Raw genomic sequence first — 26546 nt, forward strand, 5'->3', positions numbered from 1 at the left:
GTGGAGGAAACTAAACTGAGGGGACATTACCTTAAAATCAGGGCTTGTGCAATCGGGGGAGAAGTTAGGAAACTTTAGACAAAGGGTGACAGAAATGTGAAATTCTCTCCTGCAAAAGATAGGAGCGGTCAGAGGTAAATTTTTAATTTAAAATCTGAGATTGGTAGATTTTTCCTGGATGAAGGTATTGAAAGATGTGAAGCAAGATGGCGGATGAAGTCAGGGTGAAGGATGCAGATCAGCCATTTTTAAACATTTGTTCAGGGGATGTGAGAATTGCTGGCTGGGCCAGCACTTATTGCCCATCCCTAATTACCTTTGAACTGAGTGGCTTGCAGGGCCATTTCAGAGGGCATTTAAGAGTCAGCCACATTGCTGTGGCTCTGGAGTCACATGTCAGCCAGACCAGGTAAGGTTTCCTTCCCTAAGGGACATTAGTGAACCAGAGGGGTTTTTACTACAATCAACAATGGTTTAATGGTCATCATTAGACTTTTAATTCCAGAATTTTATTGAATTCAGATTTTCGCCATCTGTCGTAGTGGGATTTGAACCCAAGTCCCCAGAGAATTAAACTGTCTTTGGATTACTAGTCCAGTAACAATATTACTACATCTCTGCTGAAAAGTATTTATTACCCAGATATATTTGCCCTTGCAAAGGTGGTGCTAGGAGTCCACCTGGAGCAAGTACACTCACGCAAAGTGCTATTTGGGGGACAGTTCCAAGATCTCGGATGGCACAGGGGTTAGCACTGCTGCCTCACAGTGCCAGGGATCCGGGTTTAATTCCAGCCTCGGGTCACTGTCTGTGCAGAGTCTGCATGTTCTTCCCATGTCTGCATGGGTTTCCTCCAGGTGCTCCAGCTTCCTCCCACAGTCCAAAGGTGTGCAGGTTAGGTGGATGGGCCGTGCTAAATTGACCCTAATTCCAGGAGGATTAGCAGGGTAAATGTATAGAGTTACAGGAATAGAGCCTGGGTAGGATTGAGCTTGGCACAGATTCGACAGGCCAAATGACCTCCTTCTGTACTGTAGGGATTCTATGATCATGAGATAACCATGGTCTCAAAGATGGCAGGACAGTCTTGAGGGTCTGAGTGGCCTCCTCCTGTTTCAATCTAAGAAGTTAAACTTGGGGAAACAAGTCCTGGTGAACAGTTTGTTGAGTAGATTATTGGACAGGTGAAATGATGAAACATGGGATGGGCACGACAGACTGGCCAATGAGGAATCTGTTTTGGTATAAACAACAGCAGCTTATACAACACTTGTAATGTAGCCCAAGGTATTTGAGTGGAGTGTCATCAAACATACATAAGCATTGAACCTGGAAATATTAGGACAGGTGATCAAAAGTTTGGTCAAACAGAACGTTTTAAAGAGAGACTGAAAGAAGGAGGAAAGGGTGGAGAGGTTTCGGGAGGGAATTCCAGAAATTAGGACGCAGTCAATGAAGTGGTGGAGTGATAGAAATCAGGATGCTCAAGAGGCCAGAATTGGAGGAGTGTAGAGATATCTGAGGGTTGTGAAGTCTGAAGGGATTACAGGATTTGGTGGATGAGGCCACGGAAATATCTGAAAACAAAAATCAATTTTAAAATGAAGGCATTGGAGATCTGGGATGCAAGGTGGCTCTGCACGTACAGGGGTGATATGTGAACAGACTTGGTGCGAATTAGGACAAGGACTGCAGAGTTTTGGGGAACTCAGGTTTAAGTGAGGTGGAAGGTCAGGTAGGAGAGCATTGATTTATAAGTTTAAAAAAAGGCATGACCATGGTTTCTGGAGTGAATGGGTGGCACAGTGGTTAGCAGTGCTGCCACCACAAGGGGTTTGATTCCTGGCTTAGGTCACTGTCTATGTGGGGTCTGCATGTTTTCCCCATGCCTGCGTGGGTTTCTTCTGGGTGCTCCGGTTTCCTCCCACAGTCTGAAAGACATGCTGGTTAGGTGTATTGGCCATGCTAAATTCTCCCTCATTGTTCCCAAACAGGTGCTGGAGTGTGGTAACCAAGGATTTCCACAGTAACTTCATTGCAACTTCAAACTTCTGAGCTGAGGCAGTGCCACATTGATCAATGTTACAGTGGAAATATGCAATATCTGTTTCTCTCCAGCCAACTGGTAAAGAATCATAGAATCCCTACAATGCAAAACGAGGCCATTTGGCCCATCAAGTCTGCACAGATCACTATCCCACCCAGGTCCTATCCCCGTAACCTCATTTGTCCCGCTAGTCGTCCTGACACTAAGGGGCAATTTAGCACGGCCAATCAACCTTACTGTGGACTATCAGAGACTGGAAAGTGAGATTCAGAGCAGGAAGCAATTTTCCCACAGGCTGTTTGAGAGTATCACGTGCAATGAGTCTCAGTGACATGACATATATGTGAACTTGGAGCTGATCTGTGACCGAAATGGCAAAACGAGCTTAACTAGGATTATGAAAATTTACTTGAATTTGTTCCACATTTTGGATTTAATTTACATGAAATTACTTTCGGAAAATAATTCTGAGTGAGACTGAATCTTTTTGCTTGAGAGTGGCACGGGGAACAGCAGCACAGCCTTCATTCATTACATCTGCTACTCCATGTTTACAAGTCACAGGTGGGAACAAAGAGCGCTGAGGAGCAAGCTTGAAATGTCAATAAACAAGAGAAAAATAAAAAGATTACATGAAGAACAGAGGAGTCAGCCATCTGAATCTTTGAGCCTGTCCTACTATTCAATAGGTCAACGCTGATCCCCTGCCTCAATTCTACTTTCCTACCCTGTCCTTAAACCCCTTAATTTGACTTGGTGTCTAAAATACTATTCCTCTCCGTCTTGGATATAATCAGTGATTGAACATTCACTGCTATTCCCAGAAAGAAAGTAAAATAAAAGTTTATTTTATTAGTGTCACAAGTAGGCTTACTGCAATGAAGTTACTATGAAATTCCCCTAGTCGCCACACATTTAAGCGATATGTAATACCAGAGGCAGGTTAGGAGATGAATAGCCACAGTCAGGTAGATTGTAAATAGTATGGGGGCTCTCACACTGCCTTGTTTAACACCAGCCTAGACTTTGAAGGCATCTGTTTCAGATCTCGAACACAGGACTGTTGCAGGCGGATTGTTAGGAAGCAGTTTCAGGATTGTGATGAAGTTTCTTGAACATCCAAATCTCTGGAGCACTATCCACAAAGTTTCATGATTTACTGAGGTCAAGTGCTCTGGTCAGGCCAACGAAGACAGTGAAGATTTCTTGGTGTTGTTCTTGACATTTTTCCTGGATTTGTTTGGCAACAAAGACCATGTCAAATGTTCCTCTGGAAGGACTAAAGCCAAACTGTGTCTCTGGGAAGATTTCCTCAGCCACGGGGAGTAGGCGATACAGGAAAATGTTGAGAGATTTTTAATAAATTTATTCACGGGATGGTTCACCCAGTATTAATTGCTCATCACTCATTGCCGTTAAGAAGGTGGAGGTGAGCTGTTGAACCGTTCCAGTTCCTTTGGTGTAGATATACTCTATTCTGGAGTGAGTTTCTGGATTATGATCCTGCCTCATGTGGCCAGGGACCTGTGTTCAATTCCAGCCTTGAATGATTGTACAGAGTTTGCAGGTTCTCCCTGTGTCTGCGTGGGTTTCTTCTGGGTGCTCCAGTTTCCTCCCACAGTCCAGAGATGTGCATGTTAGGTGCAATGGCCAAGCAAAATTGCCCCTTAGTGTCAGGGGGACTAGCAAGGTAAATACATGGGGTTACAAGATAGAGCCTGGGTATTGTCGGTGCAGACTCGATGGGCTAAATGGCCTCCTTCTGCACTATAGGGATTCTATGATTCTATGAACAGTGAAGGAACATCGATATACTTCCAAGTCAGGATGGTGAGTAGCTAGGAGGGGAACTTGCAGGTGGTATTGTTCCCATGTATCTGCTGCCCTTGTCCTCCTAGGTATTAAAGGTTGTGAGTTTGGAAGGTGCTGCCTGAGGAGCCTTGGTGAGTTGCTCCAGCACATCTCAAAGATGGTACACATTTCTGCCTCTGTGTGTCGGTGGTGGAGTGAATGCTAAATGTGGTGGATGGGGTACCAATGAAGCGAGCTGCTTTGTCCTGGATGGTGTCGAGCTTCTTGAGTGTTGTTGGAGCTGCACCCATCCAGGCAAGTGGAGAGTATTCCATCACACTCCTGACTTGTGCCTGGTAGGTGGTGGACAGGCTTTGGAGAGTCAGGAGGTGAGTTACTCACCACAGGATTCCCAGCCTTTGACCTGTTCTTGTAGCCACTGTATTTACATCACAGAATTGCTACAGCACAGAAGGAGGCCATTTGACCCATTACTGGTTCTCCAAACAAGCATTTACGACTTAGCAACATTACCCTGCAAATGTCACCTGCCGTTTATAAGCCCAAGCATGAATATTGTCCCGGTCTTGCTGCATGTGGACAATGTCTAAGGGATTGTGAATGGCACTGAACGTTGTAAACATCCTCACTTCTGTCCTTATAATGGAGAGAAGGTCATTGATGAAACAACTGAAGACACTACCCTGAGCAATGTCCTGGAACTGAAATGCTTGACCTCAAAGAACCACAACAGTCTTTCTGGCTCCAACCCTGCTATTTTCCCTGCTATGAAAAAGAGGGAAATACCTTGATAGTTTTCACAACATGATTTACCTCCCCTCTTGAAGATAGTTACCATTGTCACATTCCGGAAATTGGGAGAGGGTGGTGAAGCAGGAAATTTTTTTCCTTCCAAATCAATATCCATATATTTCCAGTGTTATGGATTACAAGCGTACACCTCCTAACCCACCACCATCGTTTCAAGCTGTGTTTATTTGGAGGGGCACAATTGAATCACTAGTTAATGCATTCAATTAAAAATAATTAATAAACAATTAACATACATGGGCGATTCTCTGTCGTAAATAATTTCAAATATTCATAAGACCATAAGAACATTCACTGCCCTCTTGCATGAAGAAATGTCTTCCCGTTTCAGTTCAGACCCTCGCCGTGAGAGCATGACCTCGCCAGCCAGGGGAAACTGCATTTCAGTATCCATCCTCTTCATTCCTCCTAGAATTTTATACATTTCAACGGATCACCTTCCTCCAATTCTTCTAAACCCCAGAGCACACAGGCCCATTCTGCTCAATCTCTGTGACACGGTGATACAGTGGTTAGCACTGCTGCCAGGGACCTGGTTCAATTCCTGCTTGGGTCTCTGTCCGTGTGGAGTTTGCACATCCTCCCCGTGTCTGCTTAGGTTTCCTCCAGGTGCTCCGGTTTCCGCTCAAAGTCCAAAGGACGTATTGGTTTGTTGCATTGGTCATGTTAAATTCTCCCTGCGTATCCAAACAGGCACCGGAGTGTGCCAACTAGGGGATTTTCACAGTAACTTATTTGTAGCGTTAATATAAGCCTACTTGTCACACTTAACTTAAATAAATAAACTTAACTTAAACCTACTGGACATCCCTCTCAACCCAAGAATAAATCCCATTAACTTATGTTGCACCCTGTCTAAGGAGAACATATCCTTCCTCAGGCAAAGGAGACAAAACTGGTAATCAGTTATCAAGGAATAGTTGGAGATTAGTAAATTGTTGACAAGTGCAGAATTGCATCAAAAACAAAGCAAAGTGCCCAAGGAGTCTTGGTGAGAAAGAGTTAACCTTGATTCACTTCATGCCCTGTTGGTAGAAAGAATGCCATTGGCTGACCTATTAGCAAAGCTGTTTTTATTTTGGGTACAAATGAAGGATTGAGTTTTCTATCATTGCCCAGCATTCCTTGTACGTCCACTGAGAAATGCTTCCTTTCTAAATGATCTGGTTTTTTTTAGTGGCCTGTGACAGATTGCTGAATGTGTCACCCGTTGCTCCCTTTTTCTCATGCTTTCTCTCACTTTTGTTTCCTCCTGCTTTATTAGAGCCATTCACTCAGTTGGTCGTGACAGAATTCGCCAACACATTAAGATGCTCTTCTTTATCTAATGCCTCACGATGGGGAGAATTTATTGCCTCTGATCTTCATCAGTTTTTCAATAATTTGGCCTTTCTTCACATTTTCCTTATTAACACCTTCCATTGTCCGCCCCCCCCCTCCAGTGCCCCTGCTGATCTTTTGCAGAGAAACAGCAGGCTAACAAAAAAAGTCACCCCATATCTGTCAGTGTAAATGATTTACCTTCAAGTGTTCTGAAGAATATATTGCCATGTTTCCCCAAGGAGTAGAAGATATTGGGGTAGAAGAACCCACAGTCTAACAATATGCAGGTTAGATGCATTGGATATGCTAAATTGCCCTTTAGTGTCCCAGGATGCATTGGTTAGAGGGATTGGCGGGGTAAATATGTGGGGTTACAGGGTTAGTGTCTGGGTGGGATTTTGTCGTGCAGACTCGATGGGGCGAATGGCCTCCTTCTGCATTGTAGGGATTCTGTAGATTCCACTGGAATGCATGTTGGCACAGTGGTTGGCACTGCTGCCGTAGCTCCAGGGATCCGGGTTCAATTCCACCCTTGGGTGACTGTGTGTGTGGAGTTTGCACATTCTCCCCGTGTCTGCGTGGGTTTCCTCCAGATGCTCCAGTTTCCTCCCACAGTCCGAAAGTTGTGCCAAGTAGGTAGATTGGCCATGCTAAATTGCCTCTTAGTGTCAAGGGGACTAGCAGGGTAAATACATGGGCTTTCACAGTAACAATGCAGTACTATATAAGCCTACTTGTGACACTAGTAAATAAACTTTAAAATGTGGGATTACGGGGATAGGGCCTGGATGGGATTGTGGGTCGGTGCAGACTCAATGGACCAAATGGCCTCCTACACTGTGGGGATTCTGTGATTCTTCTACGAAATGCAAGCTGGTAATGGCATTGTGAGTGCAACGGGGTTTCTGGAACCTTAATAAAGTATGGAGGAATGTAAATCGACCAGCAAGGTTTGCTGATTCACAAGTCATAGCTGGTTGATTTTCACGTGAATAACACTGGGTGTATTGCTGCAAAAAGGCATTTTGTCAAAGCTTTTCATCTTGCTCTCAGTGTCATTACTGGCTGTTGAGGGCCTGATCTATTGTTCCATCGTCCTGCCGTGCAGTTCAGGGTAGCCTGACACAACCCAGTACTGTATGTTTGACAAACTAACGGCACTGCACGTGTCTGTACCTCAAAAATGCATTTTGTAAAACATTCAACAAAAGTTTAGTTCATATTCCTGAGTTTGATGCTATATCTGCTGAAAGCAAAGCAAGTGTGATAGCATCTTCCAAACTGCACATCCTACAATAGGGAAAAAGAAATCCAACTCACCTGTTGGATTTGTGCACAATGCAGAGACAAATAGTTCTGCAACATATATGACTAAATATGTATAAATACATTTTAAAAATATGAGTAACAATGGCTCTTTGGTCTAGGGATATGATTCTTGCTTTGGGTGTTACAATTAGCAAGTTTGCAAGAGTTCCCAGGTTCAAATCCCAGACGAGCCCTTTACTGATGGGGTGGCACAATGTTGGCACTGCTGCCTCACAGCGCCAGGGACCCTGGTTCAATTCTGGCCTCAAGTGACTGTCTGTGTAGAGTTTGCTCATTCTCCCCATGTCTGCGTGGGTTTCCTCCCACAGTCCAAAGATGTGTGGGTTAGGTTGATTGGCTACGATAAATTGCCCCTTAGTGTCAGGGAGATTAGGAGGGTAAATATGTGGGGTTACAGGTATGGGACCTGGGTGGGGTTGGGGTTGCTGCAGGCTTGATGGGCCAAATGGCCTCCTCCTGCACAGTAAATTCTATGAAATATTATCAGGATGAAGTTATCACCAGGCTACAGTTGCTCTGTCAGATTGTAATGTAATTGTGATGCCTGTTCGCTGGCATCTCACTGGAAGATCCAAAATTCTGAAAGGACTGAACAGGAACTGCGTTTCCCAGCCAGAGTCTAGATCTAGCAGATTGCAATCTCAATGTAAAGTTTCCACCATTTAAGAAATGTTTTCACTCAGAGAGTTGTGAATCTTTGGAATTCTCTTCCCCAGAGAGTTGTGGATTTGAGTATTTTCAATACCTGGATTGTTATATTTTGGATACAAGGGGAATTAGTAGATTTGGAGTTGAGTAGGGAAAGTGGAGTTGAGGTAGAAGTTCAGCCATGGCCTTATTGAATGATGGAGCAGGGGCAGGCTTGAGGGGCTGAATGGCCTATTTCTGCTATTACTGAAGTTTTTATGTCTTTCTGATGCTGTCAAGGTAACTGCAGCAGCACAAAATGTGTTGCTTATCGGTCTGCCTTTCTGCAGATGTCAGATAAAGATGGGATCAAGTTCCCTTCCTCCACCTCTTGGAATAACCCATCAATATTTACTGTCTATAGCACACAATGCATGTTCAAAGGGGCACGGCAGAGGAGTCTAGCTAAAACCAAGAACACAGCATGTGTCAGGAGGGGAGAGAAGATTGAAGAATTGCAGGGCAGTGGTTAGTCTGCAACACACAGATCTCATTATGCCTCAGTGTCTTGGCATATCAATATCAGCCCTCACTTCAATTTCTGCAGTTAACCAGAACAGGGGTAGGTCAATAAAAACAGCGGGAGGCACTGCTCCCATTTACTGACTGCTGAACCTTGACTTGATTCACCAATTCACCATTTCTTCCTCTAAGAATCAAAGGTGCACTCCTGCAGCTTGGATGCCAAAGCCTGTCAGTAATTCCCACTGCAATTCTCAATGGTAAATAAAGGAGCTGTTGCTGTGAGATTGAGCCTTTGTACGAATGAATATGTGCTGCATTCTGTACAAACTCTTGCCCTATGCTAATCAGTGATTATCTGCTCCCCTCTGATGTCCTTAGCCACTCCCGCTGCTATCTTACAGCTCCTAACCTTTCAATAAGGTTATCAGTACAAAGAATTGGTTAAATGCTAAGCTTGCCCTTTTTTATCATTTGTTTGTTTGGAAAGAGGAGACCCTTTCAGATATCTATGGTCTCAGTCCTGTATTTTTGCTGAGATTTTCGCAAATTTTCCCCTTCTACCTTGATGGAAAAATTTCAAGACTGCAGTAATTTTTTTTTGTTCATTCATGAGACGTGCGTATTGCTGGCTAGGCCTGGCATTTATTGCCCATCCCTAATCATCCTTGAGAAGGTCGTAGTGAACCCCCTTCTTGAATCACCCACAGTGCTGTTAAGGAGAGAGTTCCAGTGATGGTGAAGGAACAGTGATGTATTTCTGAATCAGGGTGGTATGTGACTTGGAAGGGTAACTTGCAGGTGGTGGTGTTCCCGTGTGTCTATGGCCGTTCTCACTTTAGGTGGTAGGGATTGTTTGGAGGATACTGTTGAAGGTGCCTTGGTGAGTGGCTGCTGTGCACCTTGTATATATTACACACAGTTGCCACTGTGTCTGTCAATATTGGAGAGAGTGAATGTTGAAGGTGATGGATGGCTGTCACTCAAACAGGTTGCTTTGTCCTGGTATTGCGTATTGAGTGTTGTTGGAGCTGCACTCATCCAGGCAAGAGGAGATTATTCCATCACACTCCTGACTAGTGCCTTGTAAATGGTGGACAGGCTTTGGGGGAATCAGGCCGTGAGTTCAAAATTTCCAACCTCTAAGTGTTGTACCAGCTGTCACATTTATGTAACTGATTCAATCAACCTTCTCGTCAATAGTGACTCCAAAGATGTTGAATGATGGCTGCGATGGCAGGGGCTTTGGCAATGGTGGTGTAATGGTTACAATTTCTCTTGAGTATTGTTGGCACATGTCAGACAAATGCCACTTTATCAGCCCAAGGCTCCCAAGCCTGAATGTTGCTGCAAATGGCCACGGATTGCTTCATTGTCCAAGGAGTTGTGAATGGGATGGAATATTGTGCAATCATCAGCGAACATACCTACCTCTGACTGATAATGGAGGGATGCAGCTGACGATAGTTTGACCCACAACACTGCCCTGAGGAAAACTCACCCTGTTCATTGAAGTTATTTCTCTAACTCCTGAAATTCACTCCTTAATTAGAACAGTACAGCACAGGAACAGGCCCTTCGGCCTACGATGTTCTGTCAAACATAATGTCAAATTAAACTAATCCATCCTGTCTGCCCTTGGTCCATATCCCTCTATTCCTTGCACATTCATGTGTTTATCTAAAAGCCCCTTAAACTCCTTATCGTATTTGCCTGCACCACCACCCCTGTTCCAGATGCCTCCCACTCTCTCTGTAAAAACCAACTTGCCCCCTCACACTTCCTTTGAGCTTTCCCCCTCTCACTATAAGTGCCTGACCACTAGTATTAGGTATTTCAACTCTGGAAAAAAGATTCTGACTGCCAACCTTATCTATGCTTCTCAATTTTATAGACCTCTATTAGATCTCCCCTCAGCCTCTGCCACTCTAGAACAGCCCTAGTTTGTGCGGCCTCTTCTTCTAACTTATATCATCTAATCCGGGCAGCACCCTAGTAAATCTCGTCTGCACCTTCTCCAAAGCCTCCACGCCTCCCTGTAATGTGGCAACTAGAATTGAATGCAACATTTTAAAGGCAACCTAACCAATGTTTTATAAAGCTGCAACATGACATCCTGACTCTTGTACTCAATGCCCCGACCAAAAAGGGCAAGCATGCCATACGCCTTCTTTACCACCTGATCTACTTGTGGGGCCACTTTCAGGGGGCTATGGATTTGGACCCCAAGATCTTGAAACTCTCCTTCCTAATTCCTGAAACTCTTCCCTAATTCTTAAAACTTTGCAATGTTTGTGTGCTCGTGGTTCCACACGAGTCAAAATTGTTCTTTTAGTTCTTTGTTGTATAAAATGACCAAGGGAAGATCATAGAAACCCTACAGGGCAGAAGGAGGCCATTCGGCCCATTGAATCTGCACCAACAACAATCCCACCCCAGGCCGTATCCGCACACATTTACCCCGCTAGTCTCTCTAACCTACACATCCCAGGACACTGAAGGGTCATTTGACATGACCAAACAACCTAACCTGCACATCTTTGGACTGTGGGAGGAAACCGGAGCACCCAGAGGAAACCCACACAGACATGGGAAGGATGTGCAAACTCCACACAGACAGTGACCCAGGCCAGGAATCGAACCAAGTCCCTGGAGCTGTGAGGCAACAGTGTTAACCATTGTGCTACTGTGTTACCCCATCTGGAAACACAGTCACTGGATCTCCCAAGAGCTTTCAGAGCAGCCAAATAGACTAAATATTAGCACCTTATTGAAGAGTGTCGTTTGGGGTCTCCTTGCCCACTACAACTCCCAAACTCTAATTATCCAACTGTAATCACTTTAAAAATCCAGTTTGACTTTCGATCAAGTTAGTGGATGAATTGGCTGCTGTTTTCTTCACAATTATAACAAACAATCTTTCTCTGCTGTCTGTTAAATAAAGAAAGAAAATGAAAAGGCCACGTTCTATCAGAGAGTGTCATACGTGATGAAAAATCTTCAGATGAGAAATCTTCAGATGAGAAATATCCTCCAGCTGCTGAAACCTGTCACAGGCATCAATGTAACTAATTTTCACAGAACGCATTTAAACCAACAAAAGAAAATAGTTGCGGAATCGCAATGTGGAGCTGATGCCTTTTTCTACCTGATAGCGAAGGTGGAATTTTTGAATCATTGACAGCCCCTGTCTAAAGGTCAAAGACAGTAAGAAATCTCACAACACCAGGTTAAAGTCCAACAGGTTTATTTGGTAGCAAACGCCACTAGCTTTCGGAGCGCTGCTCCTTCATCAGGTAAGTGGGAGTTTTGTTCACAAACAGGGTGTATAAAGACACAAACTCAATTTACAGAGTAGTGATTGGAATATGAATCTTTACAGCTAATCAAGTCTTGAAAGTACAGACAATGTGAGTAGAGAGAGGTTGAAGAGGTTGAAGAGATGTGTATTGTCTTCAGACAGGATAGTTAGTGAGATTCTACAAACCTAGGCAAGTCGTGGGGGTTACAGATAGTGTGACATGAACCCAAGATCCCGGTTGAGGCCATCCTTATGTGTGCGGAACTTGGCTATCAGTCTCTGCTCAGCGACTCTGCGCTGTCACGTGAAGGCCACCTTGGAGAACGCTTACCCGAAGATCAGAGGCCAAATGCCCATGACCGCTGTGTTTATTGTGTTTACCCCAGTCCAATGCCTGCATCTCCACATCATAAAGCTCAAAGCTCATAGTGCACCAGGGGTGAAAAGAGCAGAAGTGGAGACCAGACAGATTCAGAAATAACAATTAGGTGATGGTGAGAAACATTTGGAAGATTTCTGGATCATCTTGTTATGTGACTTTAGCTAGGCAGGTTGTTGTGTTCCTCAAAATTAGGAACAGTTAGCTGTATAAAGGGCTCACCAAGCATCTGTGACCAGAGAGCTTTACAAGTAACTGGCCAGTTCCATTGGCCTTCTTCCTAAACACCAATGCTGGTGTCTGGTTATCCCTTAACAACATCACTAAAACAGGTTACGGGGCCAACCTTACATTACTGTTTATAAGAATTTGCTATGCACAAGTTGGTTTTTGTGTATCCTACATTACAAACTGTGAATAATTTAAAAAAAGACTTCATTGTAAAGCCCTTTGAGATGTTAGCTTAGAACTTGACAGCAGAGGTAGGCCATTCGGCCCTGCAAGCCTGCTCCTGTCTTTGAGTTTATCAAAGGTGCTACAGGAACGCAAGTCTAGATTACCTCTCCAGGGTGGGGTCATGGAGTCATAGAGGTTTACAGCAAGGAAACAGGCCCTTTGACCCAACTTGTCCATGCTTTTTTTTAAAACCTCTAAACTAATCCCAATTGCCCACATTTGGCCCATATCCCTCTATACTCATATTGCCCATGTAACTATCTAAATGCTTTTTAAAAGATAAAATTGTACCCGCCTACACTACTACCTCTGGCAGCTTGTTCCAGACACCACCCTCTGTGTGAAAAAATTTCTGGACACTTTTGTATCTCTCCCCTCTCACCTTAAATCTATGCCCTCTAGTTTTAGACTCCCCTACCTTTGGGAAAAGATATTGACTATCTAGCTGACCTGTGCCCCTCATTATTTTATAGACCTCTATAAGGTCACCCCTCAGCCTCCTACGCTCCAGAGAAAGATGTCCCAGTCTGTTCAGCTTCTCCTTATAACACAATCAATCAAGTCCCGGTAGCATCCTAGTAAATTTTTTCTGCAACTCTTTTTAGTTTAATAATATCCTTTCTATAATGGTGTTGGCGTATTATAGAATCTTAACATAAAAGGAGACCATTCTGCCCATCAGACCTCTGTCAGCCACTTTGAAAAAGCTATCCACTCACCTCTTTCACCGTAGCCCTGCAGTTTTCTCCCCTTCATATATTTACCCAATTTCTTTTTGAAAATTACCACCCTTTTACGCAGTGTATTCCAGATCACAGTAACTCTCAACATTAAAAAAAACTCCCTATCTTCCCCTCTGACTTGTTTCCATCTAATCTTGAACTCTGGTTACTTACCTTCTTGCAATGGTTTCTTCTTAAGCACACCATCAAAACTCTTCATGTGATCCATCAGTTTTCACAATGTGGGCCTATTCTCTATGTTACTATTAGCTCAGTCAGTTAGATGGCTGGATGACAGAATAATGGCAACAACACAGATTCAGTCATGAAGGTTTACCTCCTTGCCTTGCCTCATGTTTGATTGGGGGATGGTGGTGGTAACCCTCAGGCTTCGTAACCACTTGATGGGAGGTGATGGCCTAGTGGTATTGTCGCTAGGCTATTAATCCAGAAACTCAGCTAAAGTTCCAGGGACCTGGGTTCGAATCCTGCCACGGCAGATAGTGGAATTTGAATTCAGTAAAAAAAAAATTCGGAATTAAGAATCTACTGATGACCATGAAACCATTGTTGATTGTTGGAAAAACCCATCTGGTTCACTAAAAAAAAAGTTTATTTATTAGTCACAAGAAGACTTACATTAACACTGCAGATGAAGTTACTGTAAAAATCTCCTAGTCGCCACACTCCAGCGCCTGTTTGGGTACACTGAGGGAGAGTTTAGCACGTCCAATGCACCCAACCAGCACGTCTTTTGGAATGTGGGAGGAAACCAGAGCATCTGGAGGAAACCCTCACAGTCACAGGAGAATGTGCAGACTCTGCACAGATAGTGACCTAAGCCGGGAATCGAACCTGGGTCCCTGGCGCTGTGAGGCAGCAGTGTTAACAATCGTGCCACTGTGCTATCCAACAATGTCCTTTAGGGAAAGAAATCTGCTGTCCTTGTCTGGTCAGGCCAACATGTGACCCCAGAGTCACAGCATTATGGCTGACTCTCAACTCCCTCCAACGGCAACTCTGGATGGGCAATAAATGATAGCTAGCGATGCCCATGTCCCATGAATGAATGAACAGACATCTTTGCCGGAATTCTACTGCCCCCTCCACTATGGGAATCAGAATGGGCGAGGGGCAGACAATGGAAAGATCTGTTGACCTCAGGTGGGATTTTCCAGTTTTGGGTTGAGCGAGGTCGTAAAGTCCCACCCCTTGACACTTGGGTGGGCTACTGACTGTTGGGCACCACCCTTGGAATTACTAGTCAGGGGAAGGAGAGCCAGGGAGTGAGAGGAAAAGAATAGAATCTCATTGCTTCACACTTACAGACGTATTTGTGTATGTTTTTCATCATCCTCAGGTTATGTCTGTGAGCGAGATCGGCTGACCTTCACCTTCTGTCAGACGCTTAAGCTCTTGGGCCGCTGCTATCTTCAGACCGTGCGGGCGCAATGCTGTCAAACATGTCGACCGAGTGGAGTACGAGACCGTGGCAACGAACGCGTGTCAAGGAGATGAAAAACTAACACTGATGCCACAAAAAAAAGACTCCAGAAAAATAATAATTCAAGAAAATAAAAGGATTACAGGGACTGAAAGGCACAAAAGCAATTCAGGAAAAAAGAGAGATTTGTACGTGGACATTATGTTATATATATACGTATATATATAAAAGAAAGTGTCTTTCTTTCAGTATTCTTGTTTATGCAACCATTTGACAGGACAGCAATCCTAACTGTTGACTGAAGACTTAACAATGTTGGGATTGCTCAGCAAGGTCTGAGGCCTAGCGGTTGCTATAGTTACTCACCGTCCTTTCAAGTAAGTGGTGCTCCTTATCTTCAAGAATAACACTTCTCCCGTCCATAACACAACCACATGTGTCTCTCCCAAAAGTGGTTTAGTAAGTGCCATCTTTTTGTGAGATTTGTTAATTATAAAAGACATGTTTAATAGCACAGAGAACTTGAAGGGCTAAGAAGGCAGAAAAAAAGATGCCATGTGGTGCTGCTGTGTCCGACTGGCAGCATTTAACTTGTCCTGAGTGTTGCTGGGCAGCACAGAAGTTTTACATACTTGAATGTTTTTTTTTAATCCTATTTTATTTTCAACTTTCAAGCATCAGATTTAGGTGCGAGATCATGTGTCATTCTGATTGGAGTCATGGTGCTAATAATTTTTTTTAAACTGTTATTTTTTTGAAAGGGGCTGCCTAACAGTACAGCGCACACAAGTCTATGCTGTGCTTTTGACTGAATAGTATGTGTATGTATGTAGCAATAACAGTATTCATTGCCAGAAATTGCAGAATGGGTCATGTGGAATAACTATCTATGGCATTGAAATCTCCAGTAAATAACTTCCAAGAGGTCAATACAAAATGGATTTTTTTTCTCTAAGTGTTAATGTCAGATTATCACCTCTTCCTTTGGCTTGAGACTCTTCATGTTGCAATCTACCGTGTTTGAAATTACCACTGTCTGGATTTGCCTCTCTTGAGAAGTCTTAAGTTGGCGTCTGACAATGTCTGCCTCCTCCCCAGTGCCTCACCGTCGCAGGGGGAATAGCACAAAGTAATCGGAGTTAAGATATTGTAGCTCTCCCCTCCTGAGAGTATGGGGGGGTTTGACTTCATTCTGTGTTACAAGTTCTGGCCCTTCACCTGGCTGACAGAAACACGCACACAAAAGACGAACTCAGGTTTCAGCTAATGTGTACAATCTGCTCAGCTTTGTGCTACAGTCAGGGTTATTTGATGTCCTGTGAATATTACACTCCTAACTCTGTATTTTGGTCTCCAAAGAGGCTGACTCACACAAAAGCCCGTTGTGTTTAAGACTCCACCAAGCTACATAGAAAGTGTCTGATTCTAATGGACTGTGTGCTCACACTACATATGTGCACAACCCATATTTTCTAAGTTCTGACAGCTTAGGTTCACATTATCTCCCTAAGGCTCTGGCTTCCAAAGTGTGTGCAGCAGTACTGTGGAAATTTAACCTGCTAAAACTCCATGGCTGACTTTGATAAACTGCACAATGCTGGTCCCGCAGACAGGGCCTACCCATTCTTTTTGTAATGTTAACTAGAGTAACAATCACGGTGCCAGTTCTGGTTCAGTGTGCCACACAATCATCATGTTTTGTAAATTGTTATCGCTGCCACTTGTAGCTACCCCTACCAGGAGATCTATTGTCATGGGATGTCATATTTATCTGTCTTGCCCATCCTCGTACATCGACTATGGCTCAACTGCAACCACACTGTAGTGTCTGTCATCCAACTAAGCCTAAGTCAACCCTCTTGCAGTTGTCCTCCACTTTGACCTCCAGAAGAGATCTCGGCAGCTTTTCAGTTCTGATCAAGTGGCCAAAATACTGACATTTTCTTTTCTCATGTCACATCTGATGTTACAGAGGGTGGAGGGTGGGGGGTGGGGGGAGGCAATGGCCTAGTGATATTATCACTAGACTATTAATCCGGAAACTCAGCTCATGTTCTGGGGACCCAGGTTCGAATCCGGCCTCGGCAGATGGTGAAAATTGAATTCAATAAAAAATATCTGGAATTAAGAATCTACTGATGACCATAAAACCTTTGTCGATTGTCAGAAAAATCCATCTAGTTCACTGATATCCTTTAGGGAAGGAAATCTGCCGTCCTTAACCGGTCTGGCCTACATGTGACTACAGAATCACAGCAATATAGTTGACTCTGAACTGCCCTCAGGCAACTAGAGATGGCCAATAAATGCTGGCCAGCCAGTGACACCTATGTCCCACAAATGCAATTTCAAGCACCTCTTTATTGATCTGCTATTCCGGATGTGGAATTTTTAATGTATGTCTCAGCATTGATGTTTCAACGGTCTCTATTTTCTTCATTTTTTGTCCAGGTCTTTGAGGTGTACTGAAAGTGGGTAAAATGTAGCATCTTAAGAGTTTTTCCCTTGATACGAGCTTGAGTTTTCTTGTTGTTAACACATCCTTCATCTTCACAGAGTTGCTTCTGGCCATTTCTATCCTGCTTCGAACTTTGGCATCACATCTGTTATCATGTGTCTGAAATAGACAAATCTATCTGCTTGTTCCACTGTGACACCATCCACTTCACTCTTTATTCTGATTAATTTTGATATATTTCTTCTGGTAACAATAATTTTTGTATTTTTGGTGTTTATATTCAATTCATGTTCCAAACTTCTAGAATCTCTTCTGATTCTGTGTGCATTCATTAGAGTACCACAAGTTTGTTGTGTTCTTAGGACATAGGAGCGGAAGTAGACAAATTCAGCCCTTTGAGTCTGTTCCGCCATTCAATCAGATCATGGCTGATCTCTCCCCATCTCAAATCCACCTCCCCACCTGTTCTCCTTATCCCTTTTTTTATTAGAAATATATCTACTTCTTGAAACCATTCAATGATTCAGACTCCACCGCACTGTGGGGCAGCGAGTTCCACAAATTCACCACCTTCTGCAAGAAGTAATTCCTCCTCATCTCAGTTTTAAATCTACCACCTCTCAACCTATACCTGTGACCTCTTGTTCAAGGTATCTCCACAAGAGGAAACATTTGGTCCATATTTACTTAACAATCCCTTTTAAAATTTTATATACCTCGATCAGATCCCCTCTCATCCATCTGAACTCCAGCGAGAACAAGCTCAAACTGTTCAAGCTCCCCTCATATGTCAACCTTTTCACCCCCAGAATCAATCTAGTGAACCCTCTCTGAACTGCCTCCAATGCCATGACATCCTTCCTCAAATAAGGACACCAAAACTGGACACAACACTCCAGATGTGGTCTCACCTACACCCTATACAATTGCAACTATACTTTTCTACTTCTATACTCCAATCCCTTTGCAGTAAATGCCAACATCCCATTTGCCTTTTTTATTACACGCTGTACCCGCATACTGATTTCCTGCAATTATTGAACAAAGAAAGTTTTTGCCTGCAATTTCTTCCCCTGGATGCACTTCTAATACTCTGAATATTTGTCCTGTGTACAGATTGGAATACATTGGTGACTGTACACAGTCTTTCTATGCCCTTCTCTTCACTTGAAACATCTTAATTGTCCATCTGGCATCCTGATGTTTGCAATATAGGCTCTGGATAAATCTCACATCTTTACTGTCAATGTCACATTTTAGCAACATGTACATTAGCTTTTGATGTTAAAACATCCTTGAAAGCTTTTTATCGCCTGAGAAGCATAGGTAAATGTTCTTGTTCACTTGTAGATATATTTCAAAGATTGCTCTTCAGATAAATATTCTATCCTTCCTTTCTATGTTAAATATTTCTATTCTTTGGCAGCAGTGGGGGCACAGTGGTTAGTACTGCTGCCTTACAGCTCCAGGGACCTGAGTTCAATTCCAATCTTGGCCACCGTCTGCGTGGAGTCTGCATGTTGTCCCCATGTCTGTGTGGGTTTCCTCCGGGTGCTCTGGTTTCCTCCCAAAGATTTGCAGGATATGTGGATTGGCCATGCTAAATTGCCCATTAGTGTCAGCAGAATTAGCAAGTGTTGCAGGGATAGGGCCTGGTTGGGATGTTGTCAGTGCAGGCTTGATGGGTCGAATGCCCTCCTTCTACACTGTAGGGTTTGTATGATTCGATTGTTCCTACTCCAAACTGCGTCTCACCAATTTCTGCTTCAGATGTGTTATTTCTTTCTGTTAAGATTTTCAAGATCACTTTAATGAGATGACTCATTAAGTTTATAGTTCTAAATTGATTGCATTCTATTACTTCAGGTTTCTTGGATATCTTAAGGAATAATGAATGTCTCAAGACACTTGGAATGCATCCTTTGGGATATATTTTATCATGTGTTTCTGTTGCGATTTCTCATTCTGTTTCTCCAAGGGCTTTTAGATATTCTGCTGCTATTGCATCTGTGCCTGGAGTGTTTCGTGTGCTCATCAATTTCAAGGCATTTTTACTTCCAACATCGTATCGTTTGGTGCTTTATTTGCACCAATTGGCTGAATCCAAATGCTGATTTGCAGCTTCAAAGAATCTCTGCAGTACGGTTCAATATTTTCGATAAAGAAACAACTCAGTAACTGCATGTTGCATGTTTGAGAACAATTTGAAATCTACCATTCATTGTAGGTGATGATAATGAAATGCATTACCCTACACAAGAAACTGTATAATTCATATTGTACGTGGAAGGGCGCAGCTTTTAGCAAGCTGGGTATATTTTGTAGGGAATGAAACACTGTTGAATTGAGATAAAAATTATAATTCTCCTGGTCAAAGACGCAGCTAGAATCCATCTCTGCGAGATGATTCCACATTCCCAACAGGTTATATTGCATCAGTAATCATGTCCAAATACCGTGCATGTCCCATTAAATGACAGTATTAACAGAAGTCTGAGACGCATGGACAATTTAAAAGCTGAACGATGAGGGATTAGCATGCATGTTGCAAAATCTGAAGCTGCAATTAAAATGAACACTTTTCCTGTGAATTACTTGATCCTTTTACCTGTGGTACCAGGTTTCAAAGTCAATTCTGACTCTCTGTCTCTCTCCCTCGCATTCTCTTTGTGGCTCCTTCTATCTTTCAGAGTCTCTCTCTCTCTCTCTCTCTCCCTCTCCCTCTCCCCCGTTGTTGTCTCTCTATCTCTGTATCTTTCTCTCTCTGCTCCTAAATGAGGTGAATTTGGAAACAGAGTCAGATTTCAGGGGAGCAAGCCAAAAAATCAGAACTGCCCCGAATTGAGCACTGATTGACAGTTTGAGTCAAAGAAACCACAAACAAGGTGAGTGTGTGTGAATTCCGAGAATGTCCCTGTGAAGTCTGTGTTTGAGATAGATGTGCGAGAAGAGGAGGCTTTTGTGGCCTGCGCTGTTTTTGATCCGGAAATGTTTGATACTGACACTGAATGCAAAGTGAAATGGATCAACATTCTTTCCCCAGCACTGATACTCTCATGAGAACAGACATGACCCCCTCCCTCCCCAGAATGAACACAGAACACTGCCCCCTGTTGCTACTGTTAGTATTTCACTTGAGTTCTCTGCGGGGAAGAACTCTCATCTTTGGGCTACAGTCTCATTCCTCTCTGGGAAATTCACATTTGTCTGTGTAATTTAAATATTAGGTCCAGTTGAAGGGTGCAGTCTCCAAGTAACTTTGATATGTTTATGGTACTTTCATTAAACTTGTATTTATCAACACTCTGACTTCATTATCTTATTCAGATGATCTCAGGATTTTATAAAAGGGTTTTGTTTATGAATCCGGTTTGTCATTCTCTTTTCAGAGAATCTGCCCTGATTGAATCTGCCATCCACCACACTCAGACCATGTATTCCAAACCCTTACCACTTGCTGCAAGAAAATCATTTCTTCTTGCCAGTTGGCTTCAACTTGTGCCCTCTGGTTCTCGATCCTTCCACCAATGGGAACAGTTTTCCCTATCTGCTCTGCCCAGAACCCTCACGATTTTGGATAAGATCATAAGATCATAAGATATAGGAGCAGGAGTAGGCCATCTAGCCCTTCGAGCCTGCCCCGCCATTCAGTAAGATCATGGCTGATCTGTCGTGGCTCAGTTCCACATTCCCGCCCTCTCCCCATAACCCTTAATCCCCTCTCTTATCAAAAACCTTGATCAAATCTCTACTTAGCCTCCCCCAAGGAAAACAGTCCCAACTTCTCCAGTCTATCTAGATAGTTATCACCAATTGTTATAAAAAACACATCTGATTCACTAATGCCCTTTAGGGAAGGGAATCGGTCCTCCTTACCTGGCTCCAGTACCACAGCAGCTCTTTTTCCCCATTCCAATTCTCTTCCTGCATTAGTGGTCACTAAGATGGACTTTCGTCCGTTTCCATGGCTAGTAATTCCTGGAACAGGTCGCTACTCTGTTGCCAGAAGCTTATAGCTTGACAGGCCCCACTCTATATCGAGTGTGCGTAATCAGGAATCTCTCCTGCCCTTACCACCAGCTATTGGCATGTTGGAAGGATTTGCAGGTTAACACGCAACCTGTTTGGCCTCATTACAAATACACTTTCCTTAGCCATCGGGTCCTGGGGTGGGACTTGAACCCAGAGCTTCTGGCTCAGAGGCAGGGACATTAACTCACTGCGCCGCAAGACCTCCTTCCAGCAATGTGGTTGACTCTTCCCAAAGACTTGCTGGTTAGGTTCATTGGCCACGCTAAATTCTCCTTCAGTGTATCCGAGCAGGCAACTTGGGGATTTTTGCAGTAATTTCATTGCAGTTTTAATGTAAGCCTACTTGTGACATTAATGGACAAACTTTAAACTTTTGAACTTTACCTGCCCTCAGAAACAGCCTAGTAAACCTCTCAGTCCAAGGGCAATTAGGAGTGGGCAATAGATGTTGGCTATGTCAATGATGCCCACATCCCAGGAAAGAATGCCCACAGCTGCTGCCCCTGGAGCAAAGACAGGTGATTGAAGTTAAAGTGAAGGTTGGTACGGTCTAATTGAAGAGCAGAGCCAGATCGAGGGGCTGAATGGTTGATTCCTATTCCAATGAGACTTTTGCTCTCCATTCATTCTGAAACAGAAGGTTGAATATTCCCCATCAGATTTACCAAATCCAAGGACTGCCAACCATCCAGGATTATCCCTGGCATCAAGTGATGCCCATTGGATGGCACAGTGGTTAGCACTGCTGCCTCACAGTGCCTGGGACCCAGGATCAATTCTTGGCTTGAGTCATTGTCTGTGTGGAGTTAGCGCATTCTCCCCGTGTGGGTTTCCCCCAGGTGCTCCAGTTTCCTCCCACAGTCCAAAAATGTGCGGATTAGGTTGATTGGCCATAGTAAAATGTCCCAAAGTGTCAGGGGGATTAGCAGGGTAACTTCATAAGGTTACGGGGATATATATGGCCTGGGTGGGATTATTGTAGGTGCATCCTCGATGGGTCGAAAGCCTCCTTCTGAACTGTAGGGATTCTATCTCCAGGAATTAAAGATTACTCTCCTTTCCACTGCAATGCGCAACTGGGATGCGGAAAAAGTTGTTATTTTCATTTTCAAATAAATGGCTGTTTGGCAGGCATTAAAAATCATCCAATCAGCATAACCCAAGAATCTTTCCAATTGAGTGCAGGAAAGCAGGGCATCAGAGTGATTGACAGGTCAGGTGATCCATGTTGGATGAGTGGGGTTGTGTCAATTGAGGAATGTGTCCAACCAGGGATGACAAAATGACTAATTCTCCCAACCATTCTTCAACCAATGAGTTGACTCTCCTGGTTGCAAACCAGGATAACGCTGGATCAATCTAGTTCCAGCTAAGCACCTTATTCAACAGTTCATGATTTGCTGTTTCCTATAATGGGGACGTGAGAGGTTTCATGGTTAATACACTAAAGTATCGCAATAAGTCTCACAGGAGCAATTAGAAAACTAAATCTGTCACTGAGGCGCATAAAGAGATTTTAGCGCAGATGATCAAAATTCTGGGCAAAGAGGTAGGTTTTAATAAACTGCTTAAAGGAGGCAAGAGAGAAGCAGAGAAGTTTATGGAGAGAATTCCAGAACTTAAGGCCTACACTGCTGAAGGGCAGATTGCCAATGATGGAGCAATGGAAATTGAGGGTGGACAAGATGCCAGAATTGGAGAGCCCAAGAGGGTTGTAGGGCTGGAGAGGGTCACAGGTGGGGAGGGGAGGAATGAGGGCCATGGAAACGCAAATTCAAGGTGTCGCCAGATCAGGAGATCAGTGAACACAAAACTTCCTGCCGTATCCAGGGGGATGTTTGCACTGTAATACCTCTCTACATTCACTCCTGGAAAACTGAGCTTGTCATCAGATATTGAGAGCTCTTGAGAGACCATTTAAATGTTTTTTCTCTTTGTTGCTGAACTATCAGCTGGCCAAGGGTAACATGATATGCTTTCCCAAGTCACCCCCTTTTCCTCTCTGAGCTGTCTATACGGAAGCAGCAACTGACGGCTTCACAAGAAGTCGGGTCTGGCAGGACATCAAGTGATGTTTTCAACAAAATTTAGAGATTGTTTAAGTATTTTAACAAAAATTACATCAGAAATGTAAAATAAAAATGGGGATTAAAGCCCTCCTGTGACAATCAGGGCTGTCGTTAAGAAAGCAAAAGTATAGAAAGATTGTGTAAAAATACAACAATTTTAAGAATAAATATGTCATAATTCATCTTGCAGAAATTTGAAAGCTCAATCTCTAGCTGCCTGTCAAACCTGGTTTGTATCATCATATCATCACAGCTGTCTAGACATGGAAACAGAATTAAATCGTTCTGGAAGTTACAGATGGCCAGTTGAACTGGCTGAAAGTATTAACAAGTGAGAAACCACATATGTGGATATGCTTGAATGTGCCTTTGTGTGTCAGTGTGTGTATATGTCTGTGTACATCAGTCTGTTTGTGCATGTGGAGCAGTCACAGAATTGTAGTTTATTTGTAACGTGAAAGACTCCATTCTAAGCAGTTTATGTATGAGGAGCACACGTGTGAACATATACGTGTGTGTGAACATATACACGTGTGAACAAAAACGTGTGTGTGTGAACATATACACATGTGTGAACATATAAGCGTGTGTGTGAATATATACACATGTGAACATATACGTGTGTGTGTGAATGTATACATGTATGTGTGTGAGAGCATTCATAAGGCAGAGGATCACTATTCTGAGGATTGTCAATGGAACTGGGACCTGTATTAGGCCGATGGTGTGTATGATGTGCATGGTTTGACCATGTATTTCTGTGTGATTTTGTATATGTGTGTGGCTGTTTGTGGGAGCTTTTGTGTGAATATGCATGTGACTGAGTATGAGGCTTTGTGCTTGTGTACGAGTCGCTCCAATTTTGGAAAAAGTTCCTCTGTGATCTAACCAGTGACCACACCCTTGTAGCTAGGTTATTAAATATTTGGAGAGAAGAGCGTGCGTTGGCCTCTTAGCTCCTGGATTTTCTAGGGGCAGCACATTGGTACAGTGGTTAGCAGTGCTGCCTCATATGCCAGGGACATGGGTTCGATTCCCAACTTGGGTTGTCTGCAGAGTCTGCATGTTCTCCCCGTGGGTTTCCTCTCACAGTCTGAAAGACGTGCTGGTTAGATGCATTGGCCATACTAAATTCTCCTTCCATGTACCCATACAGGTGCCAGAGTGTGGCGACTACGGGATTTTCATAATAACTTCATTGCAGTATTAATGTGACAGTAATAAATAAACTTAAAATCTCATTCCTGTTTTTAAATCCCTCCATGGCTTCCTCTTCCCTATCTATCTAACCTCCTCCAGTCCTACAAACCACAAGATCTCTTGTGTTCTGAATTCTGGCCACTTAACTCTTAACTGCCCCAATATCACCCCTTTAAAATCCTGACCGTCCTGAATCACAACAGACAAGAGAAGGATTTTGACAATAAAGCAGCCGGTTTACATTGTCCAGTGCCAATTATCTGAAGCAGTGACAGGGGATTGGTTAATTGGTACTTTGTGAAATCGAAGAGGTGTTTAGGCTTACATGCGAGTGAAAGGATGAATTCAGAACCCATCCAATTACTTCACCTCATAATTAAAGACCTTACGTTGCTTCCAACCCAAACAGTGGCTTCAGTCTTATCCCCACAAAATTACACCAATCAAAGCATGTACATGAAGAACTCTTTGTTATAACTGGGGGAAATAGTATCTGAAATAAAAAGTATGTATGGATAAACTCTTGCTCTATACTCAGAACATTGTTCCTTCTCATGTGATATCCCTTGACTCTCCCCCACCACCTTCAGTTTTTAATATTTTGTTATTAGTTTTAACTCCGTTTTTCCATCTCTTGCCATTAATGATCTTTGGTCGATCCTCCACATTGTCCATACACACAAACCAGCCTTCCCACGGCTTGTCAGCAGACATTGTTCTTGTTTTGTGATTGTTACTGAATCTATGTTGGAGGCAGTTAATGATAGGAACTGGAATGCTTTTCCCTGGCATCCTGGTCAATATTTATCCCAAAACCAACAAGGGCAGACTATCTGGTCACTATCGCATTGCTGTTTGTGGGAGTTTGTTGTGTACAAAATGCATATCCCACATGACAGCACTGACTACACTTTAGCAGTATATTTCGTTGGTTGTTAAGCATTTTGGGATGTTCTGAGGTTGTGAAAGTTGCTACAGAAATAAAAGTCTTTCACCTTTTGTGACTTGGTCCTTTAAATTGAGGACATGTTCACAGATCCAACCTTTCCACTGGCCTCAATTATGTGAATCACAGCAGTTATTACACACATGCAGGCCTAGATAATACTGGATAAATACCATTACCACAAAATGAGAAGACTGACTCAATTTTATCCTAGAGGTTAAAAGCCATAAACAGAAAATACGTATCTCACAAAAGGGATTATCATTTTAGCATAAAGCATACAGTCAAGGTCTTCATCACCTTGTCAGTTATCACAAAATAGGTTGTCATGTTGCGTTGTCCGTCTGTGACACAAGGTCAGTTCATCACCACCGTGGATTTTGAAATTGAGGTTAATAGTCATGGTAACAACCATTACATCTCAGATTAAGATTTCTAAGTACCAGCTGTGCTCAGTGGGTGGTTCTTTTGTATTTAAGAGACTGTGGGTTTGAACCCCACTCCAGAGACTTGAGCAGATTGCTGAACCCCAATGCTTCAGTGTGTGATACTAAGGAGTGCTAATACTGTACGAGGTACAATCTTTCAGATTTTTTTAAAAGTTTATTTATTAATGTCACAAGTAGGTTTACACTAACACTGCAACGAAGTTACTGTGAAAATCCGCTAGTCGCCACACTCCGGTGCCTGTTCGGGTACACTGAGGGAGAATTTATCATGGCTAATGCACCTAACCAGCACATCGTTCGAACTGTGGCAGGGAGAAACCCACACAGAGAATGTGCAAACTTCACATAGACAGTCACCCGAGCTGGGAATCGAACTCAGGTCCCTGGCGCTGTGAGACAGCAGTGCTAACCACTGTGCTAACCCTGCCGCTCTAGAAATTTTGGCAGTGGTGGGATTTGAACCCATGCCTCCATGGAGACAGGAGCCTAAATCCAGAACCTTAGACCGCTCGGCCACATGTTGATGTAAACCAAGGCCCTATATTGTGCAAAAGATCCCACAGCACTATTGAAAGAGGAACAGTGCAGTTCTCCCCAGTAACCTCTCTGATTGTCATTTG

General features: G+C 43.3%; 1 protein-coding gene across 1 annotated transcript in view; it reads left to right on the top strand.

The window, feature by feature from the left end:
- Positions 1 to 20517, top strand: part of LOC145359437 (A disintegrin and metalloproteinase with thrombospondin motifs 7-like) — a 200857-nt gene extending 180340 nt beyond the window's left edge. Inside the window, exons 25-26 of the mRNA XM_080213985.1 lie at positions 14689 to 15149; positions 19209 to 20517. Coding sequence (XP_080070111.1) covers positions 14689 to 14846 — 158 coding nt within the window. The 3' untranslated portion in view covers positions 14847 to 15149; positions 19209 to 20517. The remainder of the gene's footprint in view (positions 1 to 14688; positions 15150 to 19208) is intronic.
- The last annotated feature ends 6029 nt before the right edge of the window (positions 20518 to 26546 follow it).

Source organism: Carcharhinus amblyrhynchos, chromosome 28, assembly GCF_965287045.1.
Source record: "Carcharhinus amblyrhynchos chromosome 28, sCarAmb.v2.hapA, whole genome shotgun sequence".
Classification (NCBI taxonomy): domain Eukaryota; kingdom Metazoa; phylum Chordata; class Chondrichthyes; order Carcharhiniformes; family Carcharhinidae; genus Carcharhinus; species Carcharhinus amblyrhynchos.